The 21,559-nt window shown below is 43.9% G+C and overlaps 1 protein-coding gene across 2 annotated transcripts in view; it reads left to right on the top strand.

Annotated features, from left to right (window-relative positions):
* The window catches only part of FDFT1 (farnesyl-diphosphate farnesyltransferase 1), a 27,177-nt gene extending 5,618 nt beyond the window's left edge, over positions 1–21,559 (top strand). The window contains exons 2-8 of one of the 2 annotated variants that reach the window (XM_040232553.1): positions 4,537–4,634; positions 5,699–5,882; positions 9,597–9,725; positions 10,473–10,664; positions 15,477–15,653; positions 17,005–17,157; positions 20,683–21,559. In XM_040232553.1, the coding sequence (XP_040088487.1) occupies positions 4,537–4,634; positions 5,699–5,882; positions 9,597–9,725; positions 10,473–10,664; positions 15,477–15,653; positions 17,005–17,157; positions 20,683–20,904 (1,155 nt within the window). In that variant the 3' untranslated portion in view covers positions 20,905–21,559. Of the gene's footprint in view, positions 1–4,186; positions 4,635–5,698; positions 5,883–9,596; positions 9,726–10,472; positions 10,665–15,476; positions 15,654–17,004; positions 17,158–20,682 lie in introns of those variants that run through there. The other variant, XM_040232465.1, reaches the window with a different exon arrangement.

The following is a 21,559-nucleotide window of genomic DNA, read 5'->3' as shown; positions in this document are numbered from 1 at the left end:
TTTTACTGTGCTCAGTGACTCAGTGTCCGACTCTTTGTGGCCCCATGAACTGTAAATGAAATTCATGGGATTTTCCAGGCAAGAATATTGGAGTGGGTTGCCATTTGCTTCTCCAGGGATTATTCTGTTAGTTTTAGGTTTTCTGAGCCAGTTTTAATCTGTATGAAGCATTTTTAAAAATGGCCGAGTATACCTCTAATTAGAGAAAACATAGGAACTCCTATGGGACAACAAAAAACCAAACTGAGGTGGGCAGTCTCCAGAGGTAGTGAATTACCTGTCCTGGGAGGTGTTCCAGAAACTGTGTATCTTGGATTGTAAAGCAGTGGCTGTTTTTCTATTTTGGGTCATAGATCCCTGGCCACATCTGATAATAGGAACAGAATTTTTCTCCCCCCTTCAAAACACAAATATATAATAACGTGTGTGTGTGCTTAGTCGCTCAGTCGTGCAATCCCATGGACTCTAGCCCTCCAGGCTCCTCTGTCCATGGGGATTCTCCAGGCAAGTATACTGGAGTGGGTTGCCATGCCCCACCTCCAGGGGATCTTCCCAACCCAGGGATCTAACCCAGGTCTCCTGAATTGCAGGCAGATTCTTCACCATCTGAGTCACCAGAGAGGGCCATTGATACTGGAGTGGGTAGCCTGTCCCTTCTCCAGGGGATCTTCCGGACTCAGGAATCGGACCAGGGTCTCCTGCATTGCAGGTAGATTCTTTACCAGGTAGAATCTTTACCAGATTCTTTACCAGGTAGATTATTTAACAGAATCGAACCAGGGTCTCCTGCATTGCAGGTAGATTCTTTACCAGGTAGAATCTTTACCAGATTCTTTACCAGGTAGATTCTTTAAAATATTAAAATATTTTAATAGCAAAATATTTGCAAATAATTTCAGAAAAGGGCCACGTAAGACTTCACTAAACATTATCTTAGTTTTTCTGTTAGGTAACAAAGACTCCAGAGAAAAAGATTTATACTTAGCAGACATGGAGGGCTGAGATTATTTTAGTCATCTAAAGATTTGGCTGTAGAAGTGCAGGGTTCCCTAAACTTGATTTATCCTGAATTTTTAGAAGCATATCAATAAATCTGGAGGCATACTGCCAGTTGCAAGCTGTGTGACATCACTTAGCACAAAATGGAAAAAGTGTTTTCTAATCATGAAGTTCTGGCTTCCATCAAGTCTAAATCTTATTATTTAGACTAACATCTTCTCCATTAAATCAAATCCTGATTCTATTACTTGTGGTCACTTAACTTTCAGCAACAGTTTCTTCATCCATAAAATAGAGATAGTGGCTCACAATCTCTCAGTCACAGTTTCCCAACTCCAAAATGGTCTAAGTCTGGCTCAGAGTCATTTGGCGGTACAATGTGCTTTGATTTAAAGTCATCACACTTAGGGTAATTATTCACTGTTGAAAAAGTGTTGATAATCCCAGTTACAGGGAGCCACTCCACAAAGACAGGATATGTATGCTTTTTATTGCCTGTCTTCTAAAACACTACAGATTCTGAGTTCTGCTACACATCTGGCCTTGAAGTCCTTGGGTGAATTGCAGGTCTGTATGATATCTTCTTTAAAGGATTGTGTAAGGATCAAGGCTATTGTTTGTATATTGTGCTTGGTGTATAGTTGCTGCCCAGTAAGTGGTAGTTATTACACTGGTTGTTTCGTAACTTCAGTTCTCAAGTTTGTGGGGTTTTCCCTCCCTTCTGAGGAAACCTGTGCTGCATGAAGTCTGAACGAAAGGCCGTGGGGAAGGTTGGTCACTGTCCGCTTGTGGAACTGCTTTTCAGCTGGAGCCCCAGTCCTGGGAGGACAGTCCTGTACTTCTCACCGCTGCACACTCTTCCCCTCAATGCCCTTCATCCCTCTTCTGTCTCACTGGAGAGTTCGTGGGAGCGTGCTCATCTCAGCAAAGGGAAACAACAGGAGGCTCAAGGGACAGGCTGCAGTAGCTTTAGCTTCGAGCTCCCTCCCCCAATCTCCCTTAGCTCCTGGGAAGCAAGCAGTGGAAATGTTTGTAACAGTGATGTTTTCCATAGTGTGTTTTTTAGTTATCATCTTCCCTGTATCTTCTTGGTAATCTGAGGAAATTGTTACAGATGTATCGAAACAAATAGGTGTCAAGAGAAAGACTGGGGGCAGAAGGAGATGAGAAGTGATTTAGTGACCTGGGTCCCTTTTAAGATTGGAGAGGGCATTTTTGGAAAGGAGGGGCATGTTCTTAAAGATTGTTACTCTTCAAAAGGAGTGCAATCTAGCTTTGACATCAGCCCCCAAACCCTTAGGTGTAGCTGAGGATGAATACATTTGGCAGAGCAGGGAAAGGAATCAAATTGTATGTGAAGAGCTGGCTCAGAGCTCAGAAAAGAGCTGTTCCTTTTATTTATTGTGAAGTCTTTTCCTCTCCACATTTTGAGAGAGGAGTTGATGAATTGCTCTTAAAATACTCTCTGAACTAATTAATTTATTCATCAGTCCTTCACTGAGTATTTTTATATGCCAGACTGTATGTCCAAAATGGTATTACTAATATATGGTGCTTAGTAAATATTAATTTTTACTAATAATTTTAAATTGAATTTCACAATAAAATGAAATTCTTATGGTTAAAAAAAAAGCTTTATTCTCTTGACAAAAGAATATGTATCTAGGTAAATTTAGGAAATATACACAAATGAAAAGAACATAGTTCACCTGGACCCCAGCAAGGTCCCAAGTTTCACTGTTAACATTCCAAAGTGACTATGGGATTTACTTTTATATATATATACATATTCTTTTAAACCATCCCCTTGTTGTTAGATATTGCAAATTACTTCCTGTTTCTCTCTTAAAAAGAGAGTGCGGGGAGACTAGTGAGGGAGTGGTATATGGGAACTCAATTCTCTTTGAACCTAAAACTGCTCTAAAATATAAAGTCTCCATAAAAATAAGTACAAAACAGCAATTCTTTCTGATATGGTTGTGTATTAAAATATGGATTTTTTCTTTTTTAAGAAACAGTTTTTGTTTTCCTTAGGGAAGAGTAAATATAAAGTTCATAAGGATAGTTATGGTTCATTGATTTGAAAGGGAAAGATGATTAGAAATCTTTATAAAAGGAATAATTTGCTTTCCAGAGGATAATAGAGGTTTGTGTGTTTGAGTGCTCAGTCATGTCCAACTCTGCGACCCCTTGAACTAGTGTACCCTGCCAGCCTCCTCTGTCCATGGAGTTTTCCAGTATACTGGAATATAATATATATAATAATATAATTATATAATATATAATATACTGTAATATATAAATATTATATGATTATATATAAATAATATATGATATAATTATATATAAATAATATATAATATACTGGAATATAACAGTACAATACTGGAGTGGGTTGTCATTTCCTCCTCCAGGGGATCTTCCCGACCCAGGAATTAAACCTGTTTCTTTTGTCTCCTGCATTAGCAGGCGAGAGTTTTTACCACTAAGCCAACTGGAAGCCCCTAAATAGAGGTTTAACAGGTGCTAAAATAAAACCAGAACAGACAGTAGTTAAAGAGGTCAGAAAAGATTTTATTCAGAAAAGCGTTTGCAGTAGAGGAAGAGACTTCAGTATAGACCTGGGCTCAGTTCCGAACAGAGTGTAGGGACGGGTGGGTGGCAAATTACTAAGAGGAAACCTATGGGGTAAAGAGCATTCTACCTGGAGGCAGGGCCAGGGCGCTAGGATAAGTGGGGGAAGAGGAACCCGGCCAGATAGTGAGGGTGATCATATACGGGTTATGGGGTATTCTGGCTAAAACAATCTAACCGCGTTCTTGCTAGAGCTGAGCGATGCAAAGATAAGCACAGAAGTACAAAGGTTGAGGATTCAGAGGAGCCTGGCTAGTTTGGCCGAGGGGAGATTCCGTTGCAGGAGAAAGCAAACTTCTCAAAAAAGGACTGGGTTCCCTTAAGCCTATGGGTTCTGGGGAGAAGGGGAACTCGTAGAAGAAGGCGCAAGGTGGCAAAGTTTTGAGCCAGAGGCCGCGGGGCGGGGCGGGGCGGGGCGGGGCGGGGCTAGCATCTGGGCAGGCGGCGGGCCGGGCTGTGGGGTGAGAGGGGCTGGCCGCGGGGTGGGCGGGGCCCGCAGGGGGCGGGCGGCGGGCGCCTGCTCGGTGCTCAGGAGCCCCAAGCCTATTGCGGGTGAGGGAGAGCCCGTCCCGCCCCGCGGAGGGCGCCTCTCCTCTCGGCTCGGGTCTATGGAGGAAAAACCGCGCTGGCCCTGCGATTCCCATGGCTGCAGTCGCCTGCAGCACCAAGGCCATGTCTCTCTTCAAGAGGACTTTGGTGCTGAGTCCCGGCGCGGCACCCAGGAGCGCGGGCACCCCCTCGCGCGGCTGCCCCTTGCCTCCCGCCGCCTGGCCGTCCAAGGACCGGCCGCGGGGAGAGAGCGTGTGCGGCCGGCTGCGGAGCCCCGCGGTAGCCGGCCGCTCGCCCCAGCCCCACTCCAGCACCTCCGCGTCTCCCACCGCCGTGTGTCTCCTCTCCCCGCAGGACTCGCTCAGCAGCAGCTTGAAAACTTGCTACAAGTACCTGAATCAGACCAGTCGCAGTTTCGCAGCTGTTATCCAAGCGCTGGATGGAGAAATGCGGTGAGTGGCAGAGGCTGCAGTTTTTGACTTGGGGGAGGAAAGCTTTGCTAGAGGCCTGCAGAGTCATTCGAAGCTACTTTTTGACACAGCTCCTCGCGTTGCAGTCTCTGTGCTTGTGGCTTTGCCAGAACGTGCCCCAGTCTGGTGAAGGAAATGTTGGCGGTTGAAACGCGCCTGTGTTTACTTTGGGCCCTTCCAGGCACCTGGCCATCTCATCGTGTCCCTGCCCAGTTCTTTGGGGGGGCGGGGGGGAGGGGAATGTTTATTAACTTTTTTTAGTCCTGGCCGCTGGACCTGTCTCTGAGCGGCTCATGTATTTTCCTTGGCTTCATTTAGGCTATCTTGCATTTCTAGTATATTGGGTTAATTCTTTTGAAGTTGCCTCTGTGCAGATTATATACATGACTTAGACCAGTTGCCTTTAAGTATGCTGCGATTCATGGGGTCGCAAGGAGTCAGTCGGACACGACTGAGCGACTGAACTGAACTGAACTGATGATAGTATTTGGGCTTCCCAGGTGGCGCTAGTGGTAAAGAATCCACCTGCCAAGAGACTCAGGTTCAGTCCCTGGGTGGGGAAGATCCCCTGGAAAAGGAAATGGCAACCCACTCCAGTATTCTTGCCTGGAAAATTCCACGGGCAGAGGAGCCTGGAGTCCCTAAGGCTGCAGAGAGTCAGACACTACTGAGCCAGCCAGCCATACATGATAGTATTTAGACTGGGACGTTATTATGTCTTTTGACTTTATCTGCAAAATAATAGTTCTGTCTACACATTTGGTCTTTCTACAGTTTTTCATTAGTTAAATGTAGCTCATTCTGGGAGTAGTAGTGACATCCAGCTGGTACATTTTTTATTTTATAAATTACAGAAGTCCGTTGTTCCCAAAGGAAAGCTAAGAAGTTGCCTTAAGTAGGAAAAGCTTTGGATATCCTTTCATTGGTCTGTAGAGTTAAGAGTATAGGAGGGTTTTCAAAATGGCCTGGCAAAAATGAAATGTGATTTTGAAACAGTATCTTTGAATGTTTGTTCCAGTTTATTAGTAGTTATTCCTTTCTTACAGCCATGCAGTATGCATATTTTATCTGGTTCTCCGAGCTTTGGACACGCTGGAAGATGACATGACTATCAGTATAGAAAGAAAAGTGCCACTGCTACACAACTTTCACTCATACCTTTATGAGCCTGACTGGCGGTTCACGGAGAGCAACGAAAAGGACCGACAAGTCCTGGAGGACTTTCCAACGGTAGTAGGACTATGGGGTGCATGATTGGTGGGGTGGCTGTCAGTCAGCCTGTGTGCATGGTTGTCATTGTTTAGTTGCTAAGTTGCTTTTGTGCCTCTGTGGACTGTAGCCCCCCAGGCTCCTCTGTCCATGGGATTCTCCAGGCAAGAATACTGGAGTGGGTTGCCGTTTCCTCCTCCAGGGAATCTTCCCAAACCAGGGATCAAACTTGTGTCACCTGCATTGGCAGGTGGATTCTTTACTGCTGAGCTGTGAGCCTGCAGGGAACTGCAAAACCAGCAGTCTCAGGACAGCATAGCATGTTGTGGCGACGGTGCATCAAGCCAGACTTTCAGGGTTGGCGGCCCCACACTCTTGCTCACTAACTGGTGCTGCCTGTGATCACACAGTCTGCCTGTGATTCCATTCTTTCATCTGTAAAATAGATTAAAAGTCCCTGCCTCCTAGTGTGGTTTCGAAGATGGAAAGAGTTACCATAGGTGGAGCTCTTAGACAGATGTTATTTGCTGCTGTGATCACCAGGATCTTGTTGGTAAGTCCAGCCTTTCCTCCTGTGGAAAGAGCTCTCAAGTACCAGTGTCCTGAAAGATGCTTTGTCCCCATGCATCCAAGAACGCAGCCTAGGTGTGTCACGCCGCTGGCCTCTGGAGCATCCTGAGTCTGGTGGCAAACCGCGCAGCTCACAGCGGGTGGCAGTTGTGGAGCAGGGAGAGGGCTCTCTGCACCTGGACTGAGTGAGGACTGAAGCAGGATGACCTCTGCCATCCGCAGCTGTGTGAGCTTGGATGCGCTCATTAACTTCCTCGTGCCTGAGTTTGCGCCTTTGTAAAGTGAGAGCTGTGAGGCCTGAATGAGTTTATACATATAAAGTACTTAGTGTCTGGTACATACTGAGTGTTCTGTAAATATGAGGTATGTAGTCCATTCTGTTGGAGTAAAGTGGGTTCTAACTAAAATTTGAGCTTTAGAAATTTTCACAGATTTCTTTTATGCATGTGCCTAGATCCTACTTTTCTAGGATTTTATCTTAGAAAAGCCATATCTTTATCATATCTTATCACATAAATAGGCGATTCTTCCATACCTTATAAATAAAGGTTTGATTTGGCAACATCTCAGTGTTCCCTAGGGGCTTCCCAGGTGGCTCAGTGGTAGAGAATCCACCTATGAGTGCAAGAGACGCAGGGTTTGATCCCTGGGTCCAGAAGATTCCCTGGGTCCAGAAGATCCCCTGGAGAAAGAAACGGCACCCCACTTCGGTATTCTTGTTTGGGAAATCTTCCGGACAGAAGAGTCTGGTAGGCTACAGTCCATGGGGTCGCAAAGACTCAGACACGACCGAGTGACTGAGCATGAGCACCAGAGGCTTTCTAGAACAATCACTGTGATGGGTGAAATCAGAGTGCATCTTTTTCACCTGGTACTAGTGGAGACTTATAGTCTTAGAGATCTACCTCCAGTCATAGCTTGAGGAACAACAAAGGGTTACTTGTAAGTGATCCTAGCAGTAATAGCACTCATTTATTGAGCTATGAGTTATGAAATACATTTCATTATTGATTCATCATCTTCTTTATTTTATATTAATGGAGTTTAACATGTAATGTCTATGATACACTGTTCCCCATGTTTTGTATAGATGAAGAAACTGAGGCACAGTTTTAGTTTTAAGCCCCTTGCCTGAAATTACCTGTGAAGTTTAAGTGGCAGGACCAGGATTCAAATCCAGAAGGTCTGCCTCCAGAACCCTCGTACTCAATTCCTTGTATGCTTTACTGTCCCTTTAAAACATGGTTAAAAGGAAAATGTTGTGATTTGAGATAATAGCATTGAAACATGTACATTACCATATGTAAAATAGATGGCCAGTGGGAATTTGCTGTGTGAGGCAGACAGCCCAAAGCCAGTGTTCTGTGACAACCTAGAGGGGTGGGATGGGGAGGGAGGGTCAAGAGGGAGGGGACATATGCTTACCTATGGCTGATTCATGTTGATGTATGGCAGAAACCATTACAATATTGTGACGTAATTATCCTCCAATCAAAAGTAAAATAAAGTTTTAAAGAAAGGAAAACTTTACGTATAAGTAAAGTGTCTTGATCATAATATCCCAAGGTTTATTATTAGGGAGGTTTCTGTTTACATGCTCCTGTCACCCCTGTTGGGAATCTAGCCTTTCTCCATGATACCAGTGGACTCTCTTCCGTGTCTTCTGTTCTCATACTTAGCATCACTCGAGAGTGGCCCGGGGACCAAAAAGGGTACTATAGGTGGGAAACAGAATTACTTGGAGGCACAAGAGAAAGCACCTCCTGGCTGACCTTGCTGGGCAGAGGTCCCTCCCTCAGATTTCTGGGGAAGTGGAGAGCTCTTCATTGTCACTCTTTCCTAGACATTTGTTTTCATGTTCTGTACAACGACGCAGTAAGTACCAAAGAGCTGAAATTGGTTCACATTCAGCAGTGAAGTGTTTATCTTGGAGGGTTTGTTTTCAAGCCTAAGCTGCCCCTCCCCCAGCTGGCTGCCCTTGCCCCTTTTATAAATAGAACTGACCCAGCCTTGTTAGCTGTTGAAAGACCAGGTCCTCTCGAGATTCAGGGATTCAGATGACCTTTGGTAGAGTCGCTGATTTGCTTCAGTCCACGTGCGAATTGCCTTTGGCTTTGTCTTAGAACAGCTGTTCTAGAAAGAGCAGTTCTGGAGAGATGGGATTGATTTTACTGATTTTAGGGATTTAACAGTCAATGTTAAACAGAATAATCCTTAGTATCTTAGGCTTCTGAGCTCTTTCAGTGCCCCACAACCAGCTGAGTTTCCCTCAGGTCCTTACATTTAGGTGTTTCCTGAGGAAGTTTTTCTAACCTTTCTGTAAATGTAGACCAAGTCTACATGAGACCAAGATCTCACCCTTCAGATCCTTAGCAAAATCCGTTCACTACTTTTTGTGTTTTGTGGATAGTATATTGAGAAGTTTCATGGTATTTAATATTTTATTTTGGCAACCTACAAACACTTCTTTGAACTTCAGCAAGATACTTAGGCAGGAGCGATGAATTTTAAAAGCATCAATAATACTTTTTGACATTAAAGCTTGGGCTATGGAAAACAAACAAACAAACATTGGATAGCCTGCCTCAGATTGAACTAAACTGAGTTGTTTAAGAAATTATAAAGTGTAGCCTTTATAATGGGGAAGACGCTATAGCTTTATGGCATGAATTCAGAAACTGATGATGGAAAATGGTTGTCTGGTCTCCTCAGTGGAATATAAGCTCTTAGGGCATCCCAGTACCCACAGCAGTGCTTGTTGCATAGGGAGCACCCAGGACTGCACAAATGACTCATCACTATACTGAGGCTTGTCTGAAAATGAGGTGTTCTTCCTAAAATTCTTACATGTAGGTCCAGTTTTATGTTGAAGCATCTCATTTCTCATTAACTGGGAAGGTATGCATATAATAAGACTTTGAATCTTGAGTTTAGAGGCTAGCATTTTTATACCCTTCTATTTTAACATTTGTGAAATTTGCTGCGCTTATTATTCAGTATGTAGAAACATAGTATAACTTAGATTTAGGCTTACTGCTGGATCATTTGAGGGTCTTCACTACCAAGTTCTGTTACAGCTTTGCTTTACGATCCGTAGGTACCATCTTGTTTCCCAGTTTTAATACATGTTTCATATTTTCTGTTTTTTTGCGACCTCCATTTCAGATCTCCCTGGAGTTTCGCAATCTGGCTGAGAAATATCAAACAGTGATTGTCGACGTTTGCCAGAAGATGGGCTTTGGGATGGCAGAGTTTCTGGATAAGCGTGTGACGTCTGAACGGGAATGGGACAAGGTTAGTGTCCCTGTGGAGCACTGTCAGTGCGGGTGGCACTGATGAGCTGGCAGAGCCCACCGTGATGTTTAGGATGAAGAAGTGGTGTTTTCACAACCCAGTGGTATGTCTCCTCATAAACACTTAACAGTCTTATGTTACCACTGGGTCGTTTCTGAGGACTTATAATACACAGAACTTAAAACACATCCTCATTATGTTAAAAAAAACAAAAAAAAAACAAAAAAAAGTACTACCATGACATTCTTATACATAATGAAGATTTTGAGACACTGCAAGATCTTAAAATGTCTTCAAGATTAAACTCTACTTAGTATTCTAGTTTTTGTTAGAATATTCCTTATTCCCTCAGGGCCTTTACTCCCAGTTTCAGATATCAGAAAGTTTACTGTACTTGGTTATTTTTCCAATAACCTTTTATTCCAGAAGCAGTGCATGTGCATTGTACATATATATAAAGATATAGAAAATATAGTAAAAAGAAAAAGAAGAAATATCACATGAGCTAGAGACCACAGATCTCTGATGAGCCAGAGATCGTTTTTGTTAAGTCTTTTGTGTTCATCCTTCTTGGAATGTTTTTTACTCCTTACATGTACATGGTATATAATGTGTGTGTGTGTTTTTAAAGCAAAATGAGATCTTTTACACTCTCTTTGGAACCTGGTTTTTCGCAGCTAATGATTTCTAGTGTTTCCATTTTAGTAAAAGTTTCATTATTAAAGTACTCTAAAAATTTTCTTACAGTACTGTCACTATGTTGCTGGGCTAGTGGGAATTGGCCTCTCCCGTCTCTTCTCGGCCTCAGAGTTAGAAGACCCCTTAATTGGTGAAGACACAGAGCGAGCCAATTCTATGGGCCTTTTCCTGCAGAAAACAAACATCATCCGTGATTATCTGGAAGACCAGCGAGAAGGAAGAGAGTTTTGGCCTCAAGAGGTAATAGCTTCAGGGGGTTTGGGGAGAAAGAATTTTGAATGCTGTCTGACAACAAACCAATAAGTCATGTTGGTTGCAAGTGACAGAAACACAAATCAAGGTCCCTTAGACAACACAGGAGAATGTGTAGACTAGGTTAGGAATTAAGTTGCTTCAGGGAGACTGGCTGCATCCATCTAGGAGTTCAGGCTGTGTCCCCTTTTTCTTGGACAGGCTTTCTCCAGTGGTGGGTATAACTCTGAGTGGGTGTCCCACTCAGAGGCTTGGTTCCTGTGTCATAGTTTTTGGATTTTCCCATATTTTCACCAAAGGAAGGGAAAAAAAAAGATGAAAAACTCAAGCTATGCCCAAAACCTAGCTCATGGATAACATATCCAAAAGCACAAGTGACTGAACATCCCCAGGAACTCCAAACCACAAATGGGTGCAGACGAAACACCAGCTCCACAAACAAAAGCCGCAGAATGTGTGCAGGACAAAGCCAGAGCAGCTGCAGAGTAGCTCAGATCAAACAGGTGTTCCTTGTCAGACTGTGTGTGAGGCCACGAGGGCCGTGGTGAAGCCTAGAGGAGCTGGAGTGGACTGGCCCCCTTGAACTGGACATGGACACTGACCAGCCAGGCTTCTCTTCCTGGACTGGGCCACACTGAGGAGTGAAATAAAAACTGAGCAGCTGGACCTAAGAGGGACCTAAGTGATATCAACCAGATACAACGCATGGATCTTGTTTGTTTAAGATCCTTATTGGAGGAAACTTAAGTGGGAAAAAAATCATACACTGGGACAACATGGCTGCTAACTGGATAATCTGTATTAAACATTTATCTTTAGTTAACTTTTAGTTGTGATAAGATATATGTGCAACAAAGGGTCCTGGTCTTTTAGAAATTCATAATAAAATATTAAATGATAACATATCAGGATAAAATGATAAATACAATGATTATTGGGATTTTAAAATAATTTAGGGGCTGGGGTGGTGGAAGCCAAGCGTCAGTAACTGTTGAAGCTGGCGGATGGTTACATAGGTGCTCATTAACCTTTTTCTCCAGGTTCTGCAGGACAGTTGAGTACCATCAATCTGAGTGAGTTTAGGTGCAAGTTGAGAACGGAAAACAAATTTGATTTTCCATTAAATCTGTTAGTCCTTTTAGGCCCAGTCATTTCTTTTGGGAAGTGTATAAAGTTATAAGTGTTATTCTCTAGGAAGTTTAAGAATACCTAAGAATAAAAGTAAGTTATTTTCTAGCTTCAGAGAACCCCCTAAATAATATCATTCAGTTCAGTTCAGTCGCTCAGTTGTGTCCGACTCTTTGTGACCCCATGAAAGGCAGCACGCCAGGCCTCCCTGTCCATCACCAACTCCCGGAGTTCACTCAGACTCATGTCCATAGAGTCAGTGATGCTATCCAGCCATCTCATCCTCTGTCGTCCCCTTTTCCTCCTGCCTCCAATCCCTCCCAGCATCAGTCTTTTCCAATGAGTCAACTCTTCGCATGAGGTGGCCAAAGTACTGGAGTTTCAGCTTTAGCATCATTCCTTCCAAAGAAATCCTAGGGTTGATCTTCAGAATGGACTGGTTGGATCTCCTTGCAGTCTTTTTGGATCTCTCAAGAGTCTTTTTCAACACCACAGTTCAAAAGCATCAATTCTGCGGCTCTCACCTTTCTTCACAGTCCAACTCTCACATCCATACGTGACCACTGGAAAAACCATAGCCTTGACTAGACAGACCTTTGTTGGCAAAGTAATGTCTCTGCTTTTGAATATGCTATCTAGGTTGGTCATAACTTTTCTTCCAAGGAATAAGCATTTTTTAATTTCATGGCTGCAGTCACCATGTGCAGAGATTTTGGAGCCCAAAAAAGTAAAGTCTGACACTGTTTCCACTGTTTTCCCATCTATTTCCCATGAAGTGATGGGACCAGATACCATGATCTTCGTTTTCTGAATGTTGAGCTTTAAGCCAACTTTTTCACTCTTCTCTTTCACTTTCACTTTTAGTTCCTCTTCACTTTCTGCCATAAGGGTGGTGTCATCTGCATATATGAGGTTATTGATATTTCTCCCGGCAATCTTGATTCCAGCTTATGTTTCTTCCAGCCTAGCGTTTCTCATGATGTACTCTGCATATAAGTTAAATAAGCAGGGTGACCATATACAGCCTTGATGTACTCCTTTTCCTATTTGGAACCAGTCTGTTGTTCCATGTCCAGTTCTAACTATTGCTTCCTGACCTGTATACAGGTTTCTCAAGAGGCAGGTCAGGTGGTCTGGTATTCCCATGTCTTTCAGAATTTTCCATAGTTTATTGTGATCCACACAGTCAAAGGCTTTGGCATAGTTAAGAAAGCAGAAATAGATGTTTTTCTGGCACTCTCTTGCTTTTTCCATGATCCAGCAGATGTTGGCAATTTGATCTCTGGTTCCTCTGCCTTTTCTAAAACCAGCTTGAACATCAGGGAGTTCATGGTTCACGTATTGCTGAAGCCTGGCTTGGAGAATTTTGAGCATTACTTTACTAGCGTGTGAGATGAGTGCAATTGTGTGGTAGTCTGAGCATTCTTTGGCATTGCCTTTCTTTGGGATTGGAATGAAAAGTGACCTTTTCCAGTCCTGTGGCCACTGCTGAGTTTTCCAAATTTGCTGGCATATTGAGTGCAGCACTTTCACAGCATCATCTTCCAGGATTTGAAACAGCTCAACGGGAATGCCATCACCTCCACTAGCTTTGTTTGTAGTGATGCTTTCTAAGGCCTACTTGACTTCACATTCCAGGATGTCTGGCTCTAGGTGAGTGATCACACCATCATGATTATCTTGGTCTTGAAGATCTTTTTTGTACATTTCTTCTGTGTATTCTTGCCACCTCTTCTTAATATCTTCTGCTTCTGTTAGGTCCATACCATTTCTGTCCTTTATCGAGCCCATCTTTGCATGAAATGTTCCCTTGGTATCTCTAATTTTCTTGAAGAGATCTCTAGTCTTTCCCGTTCTGTTGTTTTCCTCTGTTTCTTTGCATTGATCACTGAGGAAGGCTTTCTTATCTCTTCTTGCTATTCTTTGGAACTCTGCATTCAGATGCTTATATCTTTCTTTTTCTCCTTTGCTTTTCACTTCTCTTCTTTTCACAGCTACTTGTAAGGCCTCCGCAGACAGCCATTTTGCTTTTTTGCATTTCTTTTCCATGGGGATGGTCTTGATCCCTCTCTCCTGTACAATGTCACAAACCTCATTCCATAGTTCATCAGGCACTCTATCTATCAGATCTAGTCCCTTAAATCTATTTCTCACTTCCACTGTATAATCATAAGGGATTTGATTTAGGTCATACCTGAATGGTCGAGTGGTTTTCCCTACTTTCTTCAATTTAAGTCTGAATTTGGCAATAAGGAGTTCATGATCTGAGCCACAGTCAGCTCCTGGTCTTGTTTTTGTTGACTGTATAGAGCTTCTCCATCTTTGGCTGCAAAGAATATAATCAGTCTGATTTTGGTGTTGACCATCTGGTGATGTCCATGTGTAGAGTCTTCTCTTGTGTTGTTGGAAGAGGGTGTTTGCTATGACCAGTTAATTTTCTTGGCAAAACTCTTATTAGTCTTTGCCCTGCTTCATTCCGTATACCAAGGCCAAATTTGCCTGTTACTCCATGTGTTTCTTGACTTCCTCCTTTTGGATTCCAGTCCCCTGTAATGAAAAGGACATCTTTTTTGGGTGTGTGTTTAAAAGGTCTTGTAGGTCTCCATAGAACCGTTCAACTTCAGCTTCTTCAGCATAGCTTGTTGGGGCATAGACTTGGATTACTGTGATATTGAATGGTGTGCCTTGGGAATGAACAGAGATCATTCTGTTGTTTTTGAGATTGCATCCAAATACTGCATTTCGGACTCTTGTTGACCATGATGGCTACTCCATTTCTTCTAAGGGATTCCAGCCCACAGTAGTAGATATAATGGTCATCTGCGTTAAATTCACCCATTCCAGTCCATTTTAGTTCGCTGATTCCTGGAATATCGACGTTCACTCTTGCCATCTCCTGTTTGACCACCTCCAATTTGCCTTGATTCATGGACCTGACATTCCAGGTTCCTATGCAATATTGCTCTTTACAGCATCGGACCTTGCTTCTATCACCAGTCACATCCACAACTGGGTATTGTTTTTGCTTTGGCTCCATCCCTTCATTCTTTCTGGAGTTATTTCTCCAGAAATAACTATCATTAAATAATATCATTAAAGATCATCAAACCAATCCCGTTGTTCAAGTTGAGGCTGTTATTTCACTTTCAAGTTACTAAGATCAAGGAGGGTAACATTCTTACAGTAGACACTCAGCTCGTTTCCCCGAGATAATTTGTTCAGCCGTATTCTTATCAGAGTTGGGAACATAACGTTAATCATTAATTATTTTGAGGCCTGACCATCTTGCGAATGTTTAACATTTATCTTACAGTGCCGTTGTAGCTGATTTTGTTATAGCTGGTTATTTTTTCAGAAGTAGACCATTGCCTTGCGAAAATCAGGAGGCCTTTTTGGCCTGAGGTCATCAAAGTATTGCTCCATCTGTGCTGAACTAATTGTCCCAAAGGGACACTTTCCCAAACACTTAACTTATTCTTGGTTGTGGTTAGAGTGTAGTTATAATAGCCATTGCATGGTGGTTAAAACAGATTCGGTCTTGATGAAAGGTGAGGCAGCGGCAAGATGGACTTTGTATATCATTGTTCTTATTTGCAAAGGTCCTTTCATGTGGCTCACACATTGCTCCCTTGTGCATATGCTGACTTGTCTTTAATCTGCTTATCTGTCCAGACTTGGAGCAAGTATGTGAAGAAGCTGAGTGACTTTGCTAAGCCAGAGAACATCGACTTGGCTGTGCAGTGTCTGAATGAACTCATCACCAACGCACTGCACCACATCCCCGACGTCATCACCTACCTGTCACGACTTAGAAACCAGAGTATATTTAACTTCTGTGCTATTCCACAGGTACGGAGCGAGGAGCCTGATGAGGAGAGGGCGGGGTGCTGGGGGTGGGGATGATGGAAGGCATTTACTATTTTGGTCTGTGTATTTAGGAATGGAAAGGTCCTTAAAAGATGACTCTAGTGTATTTTCTTTCTTTGCCCCACAACCACCACACTCAGCTCAGCCTTGAGGTTAATTAAGTCTGTGCTTTTCCAAAAAATTCTAGAACCTATTTTCCCATCAGCTACTCTAAACTAGTTACTTTGATTCTTATCCTCACTATTGAGGGCTTCAACTCCAGATTTTATGAGGAGTGCTGGGTGAAACACAGGTGAAGCTGTTATTAAAAAGTCATCATTAAGCACTTAACTTTTGCTGTCCTTTTCCTAGATCTTGGGATAACAGAACATGAAACCTGAGCCTGTGAAACCTAGGAACTTAATTTTTAAATCCTGTTACCAATTATTTCCGTTTTTAACTCAAAGTGAAGAAAGTTACAGGATTTAGCTGATTTGGAAACTTGGTTTGGTCTGATTCTAATGACCAGCCTTGCCCAGTTGATGGAACTAAAATCTCTGTGCTGGACTTATATGCGCACGTGCTTAGTTGTGTCCAGCTCTTTGCGACCCTATGGACTCTAGCCCGTGGCACTTCTTGGTCCATTGGATTTTCCAGGCAAGAATAACAGAATGAGTTGTCATTTCCTTCTCCAGGGGATCTTCCCAACCCAGGGATTGAAACCAGGTTTCCTGCATTGCAGGTTCTTTCTTTACCACTGTGCCACCCGGGAAACCATATGCTGGAATCTAGGTTTCCATCTATCCTAGAAATAATTTTCCTTTTAAGCATGGGAGACCATACCCCCTCGCACCCTACTTTTGTCCCCGACAACCCCCTGTACTTTTTTTTTTTTTAATGTATAATGATTATGTTCATTGTAGGAAAAATAGGGAGAAAAAACAAAATAGTGAAAATTTTTCAGATACTATTTTGGAATATATGTTTTTCAGATCTAATAACTCATTGCCTTAGCATGGAAAATGTTACATTGGATTGTGTGTGTGTGTGTGTGTGTGTGTGGTTTTTTTTTTTTTTCCAAATAAAAAGGAATTTTTGTGACTAAATTATAGAATTTTTAAGGACTGCAAAGGGCGCTTGATTCTGTGTGTTGCTGAGAAAGGGAAGTGTGGGAGCTGGGGTCGTCCTGGCGTGCTTTCTGTGTGGGTGTTTTCTCTTGGCTAGCTGCATCTTAGCCCTTTGGTGCTTTCCCCCCGTGCTCTCTTCCCATCTCACGATGGCTGGTTACAGTGCGGTTTCTCACGTGTTTTCATGAAATGAGATGAACGTGCTTTCTGTCTCTCGTTATCCATAGGTCATGGCCATTGCTACTTTGGCTGCCTGTTACAATAATCAGCAGGTGTTCAAGGGCGTGGTGAAGATTCGGAAGGGGCAAGCGGTCACCCTGATGATGGATGCCACCAACATGCCCGCTGTAAAAGCCATAATACACCAGTACATGGAAGAGGTGGGCTTTATTTAATAATGTTACTATTTAAACATCGGAGAAGGCAATGGCACCCCACTCCAGTACTCTTGCCTGGAAAATCCCATGGACGGAGGAGCCTGGTGGGCTGCAGTCCCTGGGGTCACTAAGAGTCAGGCACGACTGAGCAGCTGCACATTCGCTTTTCACTTTCATGCACTGGAGAAGGAAATGGCAACCCACTCCAATATTCTTGCCTGGAGAATCCCAGAGACAGAGGAGCCTAGTGGGCTGCCATCTATGGGGTCGCATAGAGTCAGACACAACTGAAGTGACTTAGCAGCAGCAGCATTTAAACATTCCTTCATATTGGGATATTAGATGATCTCAACAACTTGCAGTGTTATGGCATAAAGACACAGGTTGATGTCCTTTATTCCAGAAGAATATGCACAGCGAGCCTACTGTTGGGAGCTTCCTGGTGCTCTGGTCAGAGGGGATAAAGGAAGCCAGGTCTTACGATGGCGCTCCCAGGAGAATCATATTTTTTGAGCTGGAAGATGAAGTTAGAGGCCAACCAGGCTTCTCCTTTTACGGCTGAGGCATGTGAAGCCAGGCCTGGGGCTGATGACATAGCATCTGAGGGGATCCAGGATCGCAGGCCATACTTCCTGACACCCCGTCCAGTACTTCATGTTACGGCAAGGGCCTCAGTGGAGAATCCATCATGGGGAATTTTGACAAAGGAAAACCAAGAGGCTGCAAGTATTTCTAAATTTTATAATGTCAATCTCATTTCATATGCCAAAATACATCCCATAAAACAGAGTAGGCCTGTTCTAGAACTTTTTCTTAGAGGTTGGGGCTCTCTACTTGGCAGGCCCTGAGCATTACTTCTCAAGTGAGGTGATTTAGCTTCCTCCTCTTCTGAGGACATTTAGTAGCGTCTGGAGACATTTTTGATTTTCACAGGGGGTGTGGGTGGCTGCTGCCTTCCGCTGCGTAGAAACCCGAGAGGCTTCGGTTTGTTCTTACTGAAGGCTGAACTACTGCGGAGGTAGATGGAAACATAAGACCTCCCTCCCCACAGGCCACCATTGCCCCTAGTTTTCTGATCCCTCCAGTCCCTGGGTTACGCTTTGACAGGGACAAGATTTATACGAGCAGTTTTATCTAAAAATTCTAGAATACAATGATTTCCTTTGATTTCCGTTGCACATTGCACATTTTTTTTGTATTTCTTTCCTGTCTTCCATCTGCCAAGTTTTAGATCTCTGCGTTTCTGTATGAGGCACTTATTGAAGGTATAGAGATCAGGTTTTTAAAAAAAAAAAAACCCAATTCTTTTACAGACTAGATGAACATGTCCAGCTATTGACCAAAAAATAGCTACTGATGAGACTGGGGGCATTGGGGTTCACTGTTTAGCCAGCACTTACTTGGGACTTACTCTGTACCTGGCATAGCAGCCAAATAGGTGGGTACTATTAATATCAAGGAAATTTGAGGCCCTAACGCCATGGCTAGGGCCATAATTTGGACCCAGGTCTGGCTGTCTTCAGAGCCACTGTTCACCACAATTCTAAGGGCTTGAATTACCCTTTCTAAATAGTGACATTTTAGGTACTGTTCCCATTTTATATAAATTAGAAACATGCTATGTAGTTTATAGTTCAGAGAATAGTTTTATAATTTTATTCTGATCATTGATTTTAGAAAACAATGTTTTTAAAATGTAGGCAGTTCCACTGCTATATTAGAATTCATATTTTATTAGGTATTTTCCATCACTACTGGAATTAAAGCCTAGTTGGGATTCACAGTTTGACTTAGGGCAGAGCAGAGCAGGCCGCACACAGCTGGCTGACCCCCTGATTTCATAAATGACTTTACATTAGGACACAGCCCCATCCATTTGTTTCTGTTATCGTCCATGGCTCCCAGGGCTCTTGAGCAGCAGGGCTGAGCAGCTATAACAGACAGGGCCCACAATGCTGAAAATACTTTTTTAGGCCCTTTAAGAAAAGTTTCCAGGGACGTCCCCGGTAGTCCAGTGGCTGAGACTCTCTGCTCCCCTTGCAGGGGGCCCAGATTTGATCCCTGGTCAGGGAACTAGATCCCACATGCTGACCTATTGACTTGCCACAACTAAGACCTGTTGCAGTCAAATAAATAAATATAAAAAAGATTAAAAGTTTGCAGACCTTTGATCCAGGACATCGATTATTTTATTTAAAATTACTCTAGTGAAACTTAAGGTATTTTAGAGGAAATATTAATAGCCATAAGTTTATTTGACTTAAACTGAAAATTTCTGAGTCTCACGGAATGGAATGTGAAATGGCTTTAATGTCAGCCTTAAGGACATTTTGTCAATAAAGTTTCAAGTGAAGACTTTTAGTATGAAGTCCGCAAGTTGTTGGGCATTTTGCTGGTGGCCAGATGTTAGCTCGCATCCTGTCTCTCCTCGCTGAGCACGTAAGTCGGGAAGACACTTAGCCCTGGGGTCCCTGGCTGCAGCAGCAGTGCCCGTGCAGGGAGCTCAGGGCTCTCACAAGTCTGAAGTGTGAAGGACAAGGTGGAGCGAAGCCCATATCCCCTGAGCAGGGCAGCTGCTCCTCAGGGCCTCGACCTCGGGAGCCGCCTCCACTGGAAGGCAGTCTGGGTACCTGGCAGCTGGTGAGAAGCTCCACCAGCTATTTTGGGACAAAAACAAATGCTCAGGCAAACAGCCAGAAACTTTTACTTCCTTCTCCGCTAAAGATGATTCCTTGGCAAGGACCAACTTTTTCTAGCAGGTGGAGCTTCCTGTTTGGCTGTGGTCTGTGCTCCTGAAACCCCGTGGATCCTCTTGGCTCAGAGCGTAGTCCTGTGCCCCCACAGCGGGTTAGCATTTTGGTTCTTGAGTCAGAATGCTTCTATCGCAGGATGCCCAGGTGGCGCCCGTGAGCACAGTCTGACGAGCAGGCAAGGGGGTTGGACGTCTGAACTCTTTGTGTCCCCACACCTATGCTTGTGCTCTTTCCCTCCTGCCCTCCCTGGCTACTCCACTGCAGCAAGGGTGAGGGGTGAGAAGGGACCCGAGGAGGCCCTTGGCCAGACCTGGGCGTTCGGGGCGGGTGTTCTAGAAAAACTTAAGCCGAGGCTTGGGCAGGAGGGGGGCTCAGGCTGAGGACAGGACATGGGAGCAGCATCCGGGCAGAGGGAATGGTGTGAACAAGGAGGGGAACAGGAGCGGCGTCGCAGCATCATTTCCCTCCACCACGTCACTCTGCTTCAGCCTCAGCAAAGAACGTGGATGCCACTGGCTCTTTGAAGTGCTGGGACAGAGCCCACTGGGATGGCCCTGCTGCTCCGGGATGGGCTAGGGGATCACCCAGGCTAGGCTGATATCCTGCCTTATTAGTGGAGTGGTTTAGGGTTGTTACTTTCGTATTCTATGAGCTTCAGTTTTCTCACTGGTCAAATGGGCATAAAATGCCTAACTGTTGTAGACTGTCGCAAAAAGCGAGCACAGATATTTATAAGGTTTTTAGGATTTACTGTGTTTTCCTCTTTCTTTGACAGATTTATCACAGAATTCCCAAGTCTGACCCCTGTTCTACTAAAACACGGCAGATCATCTCCACCATCAGGACACAGAATCTCCCCAATTGTCAGCTGGTCTCACGGAGCCACTACTCGCCCATCTACCTGTCATTCGTCATGCTCCTGGCGGCCCTGAGCTGGCAGTACCTGAGCACCCTGTCCCAGGTCACAGAGGACTACGTTCAGACGGGGGAGCACTGACTGGCTCGGTCTGGAGACTGAGTGCCCCTCCTCCCCAGCCCCCATCTGGGAAACAGACTGACCTTCTCTTCAAGGATGGATGTGGGCTCCTTCTCTTTTTTCCCCTCCTGTTTTAATCCCTCAAAGAGTTCTGTGGGCCTGGACCTTTAGAAACTGTGACCTGTGGTGGAGAAACAGACAGGATTAAAGGGAAAGGACACCTTAGCCACCTGTACTCACCTGTGCAGGGTTCACGGCTGCCATCAGGGAAGGGGCTGCATCCAGGCCTGCAGAGGAGATCACAGTGTGAATACAGCCTAGAGTTACAATTAAATGTATTTAATGCAAAACAACTTTTGAATACCTATCGCAGTAGAAAGTGAAGTTAATTTTTTTTCCATTCGCTTTTTTCTTTTCCATCATTTTATTTCTTCCAGTGGACTTGAATGTAACAGGTGTGAATATCTGTAGAGTTCTAGGAAATATTCCTAAGAACGCAGACTGTCTGCTGCATGTGAAGCCTGGGAGGCAACTTCTGGTGAAGTTGGCAGCATTTCCTCGTTTAAAGGGAGTTTAGGTTTCAGGATTGCCGTTGGTCCCTTCGTAGCAGGTAAGTTTCCAGTTGAAGCTAACGTTTTTGAGATTTTTATAATAAAGAATTGAATTATTCAGCGTT

Source organism: Oryx dammah, unplaced genomic scaffold (genome assembly GCF_014754425.2).
Source record: "Oryx dammah isolate SB20612 unplaced genomic scaffold, SCBI_Odam_1.1 HiC_scaffold_1, whole genome shotgun sequence".
Lineage (NCBI taxonomy): Eukaryota > Metazoa > Chordata > Mammalia > Artiodactyla > Bovidae > Oryx > Oryx dammah.
The sequence above is the reverse complement of the archived record's forward strand: the minus strand, read 5'-3'. Positions and strand labels throughout refer to the sequence as shown.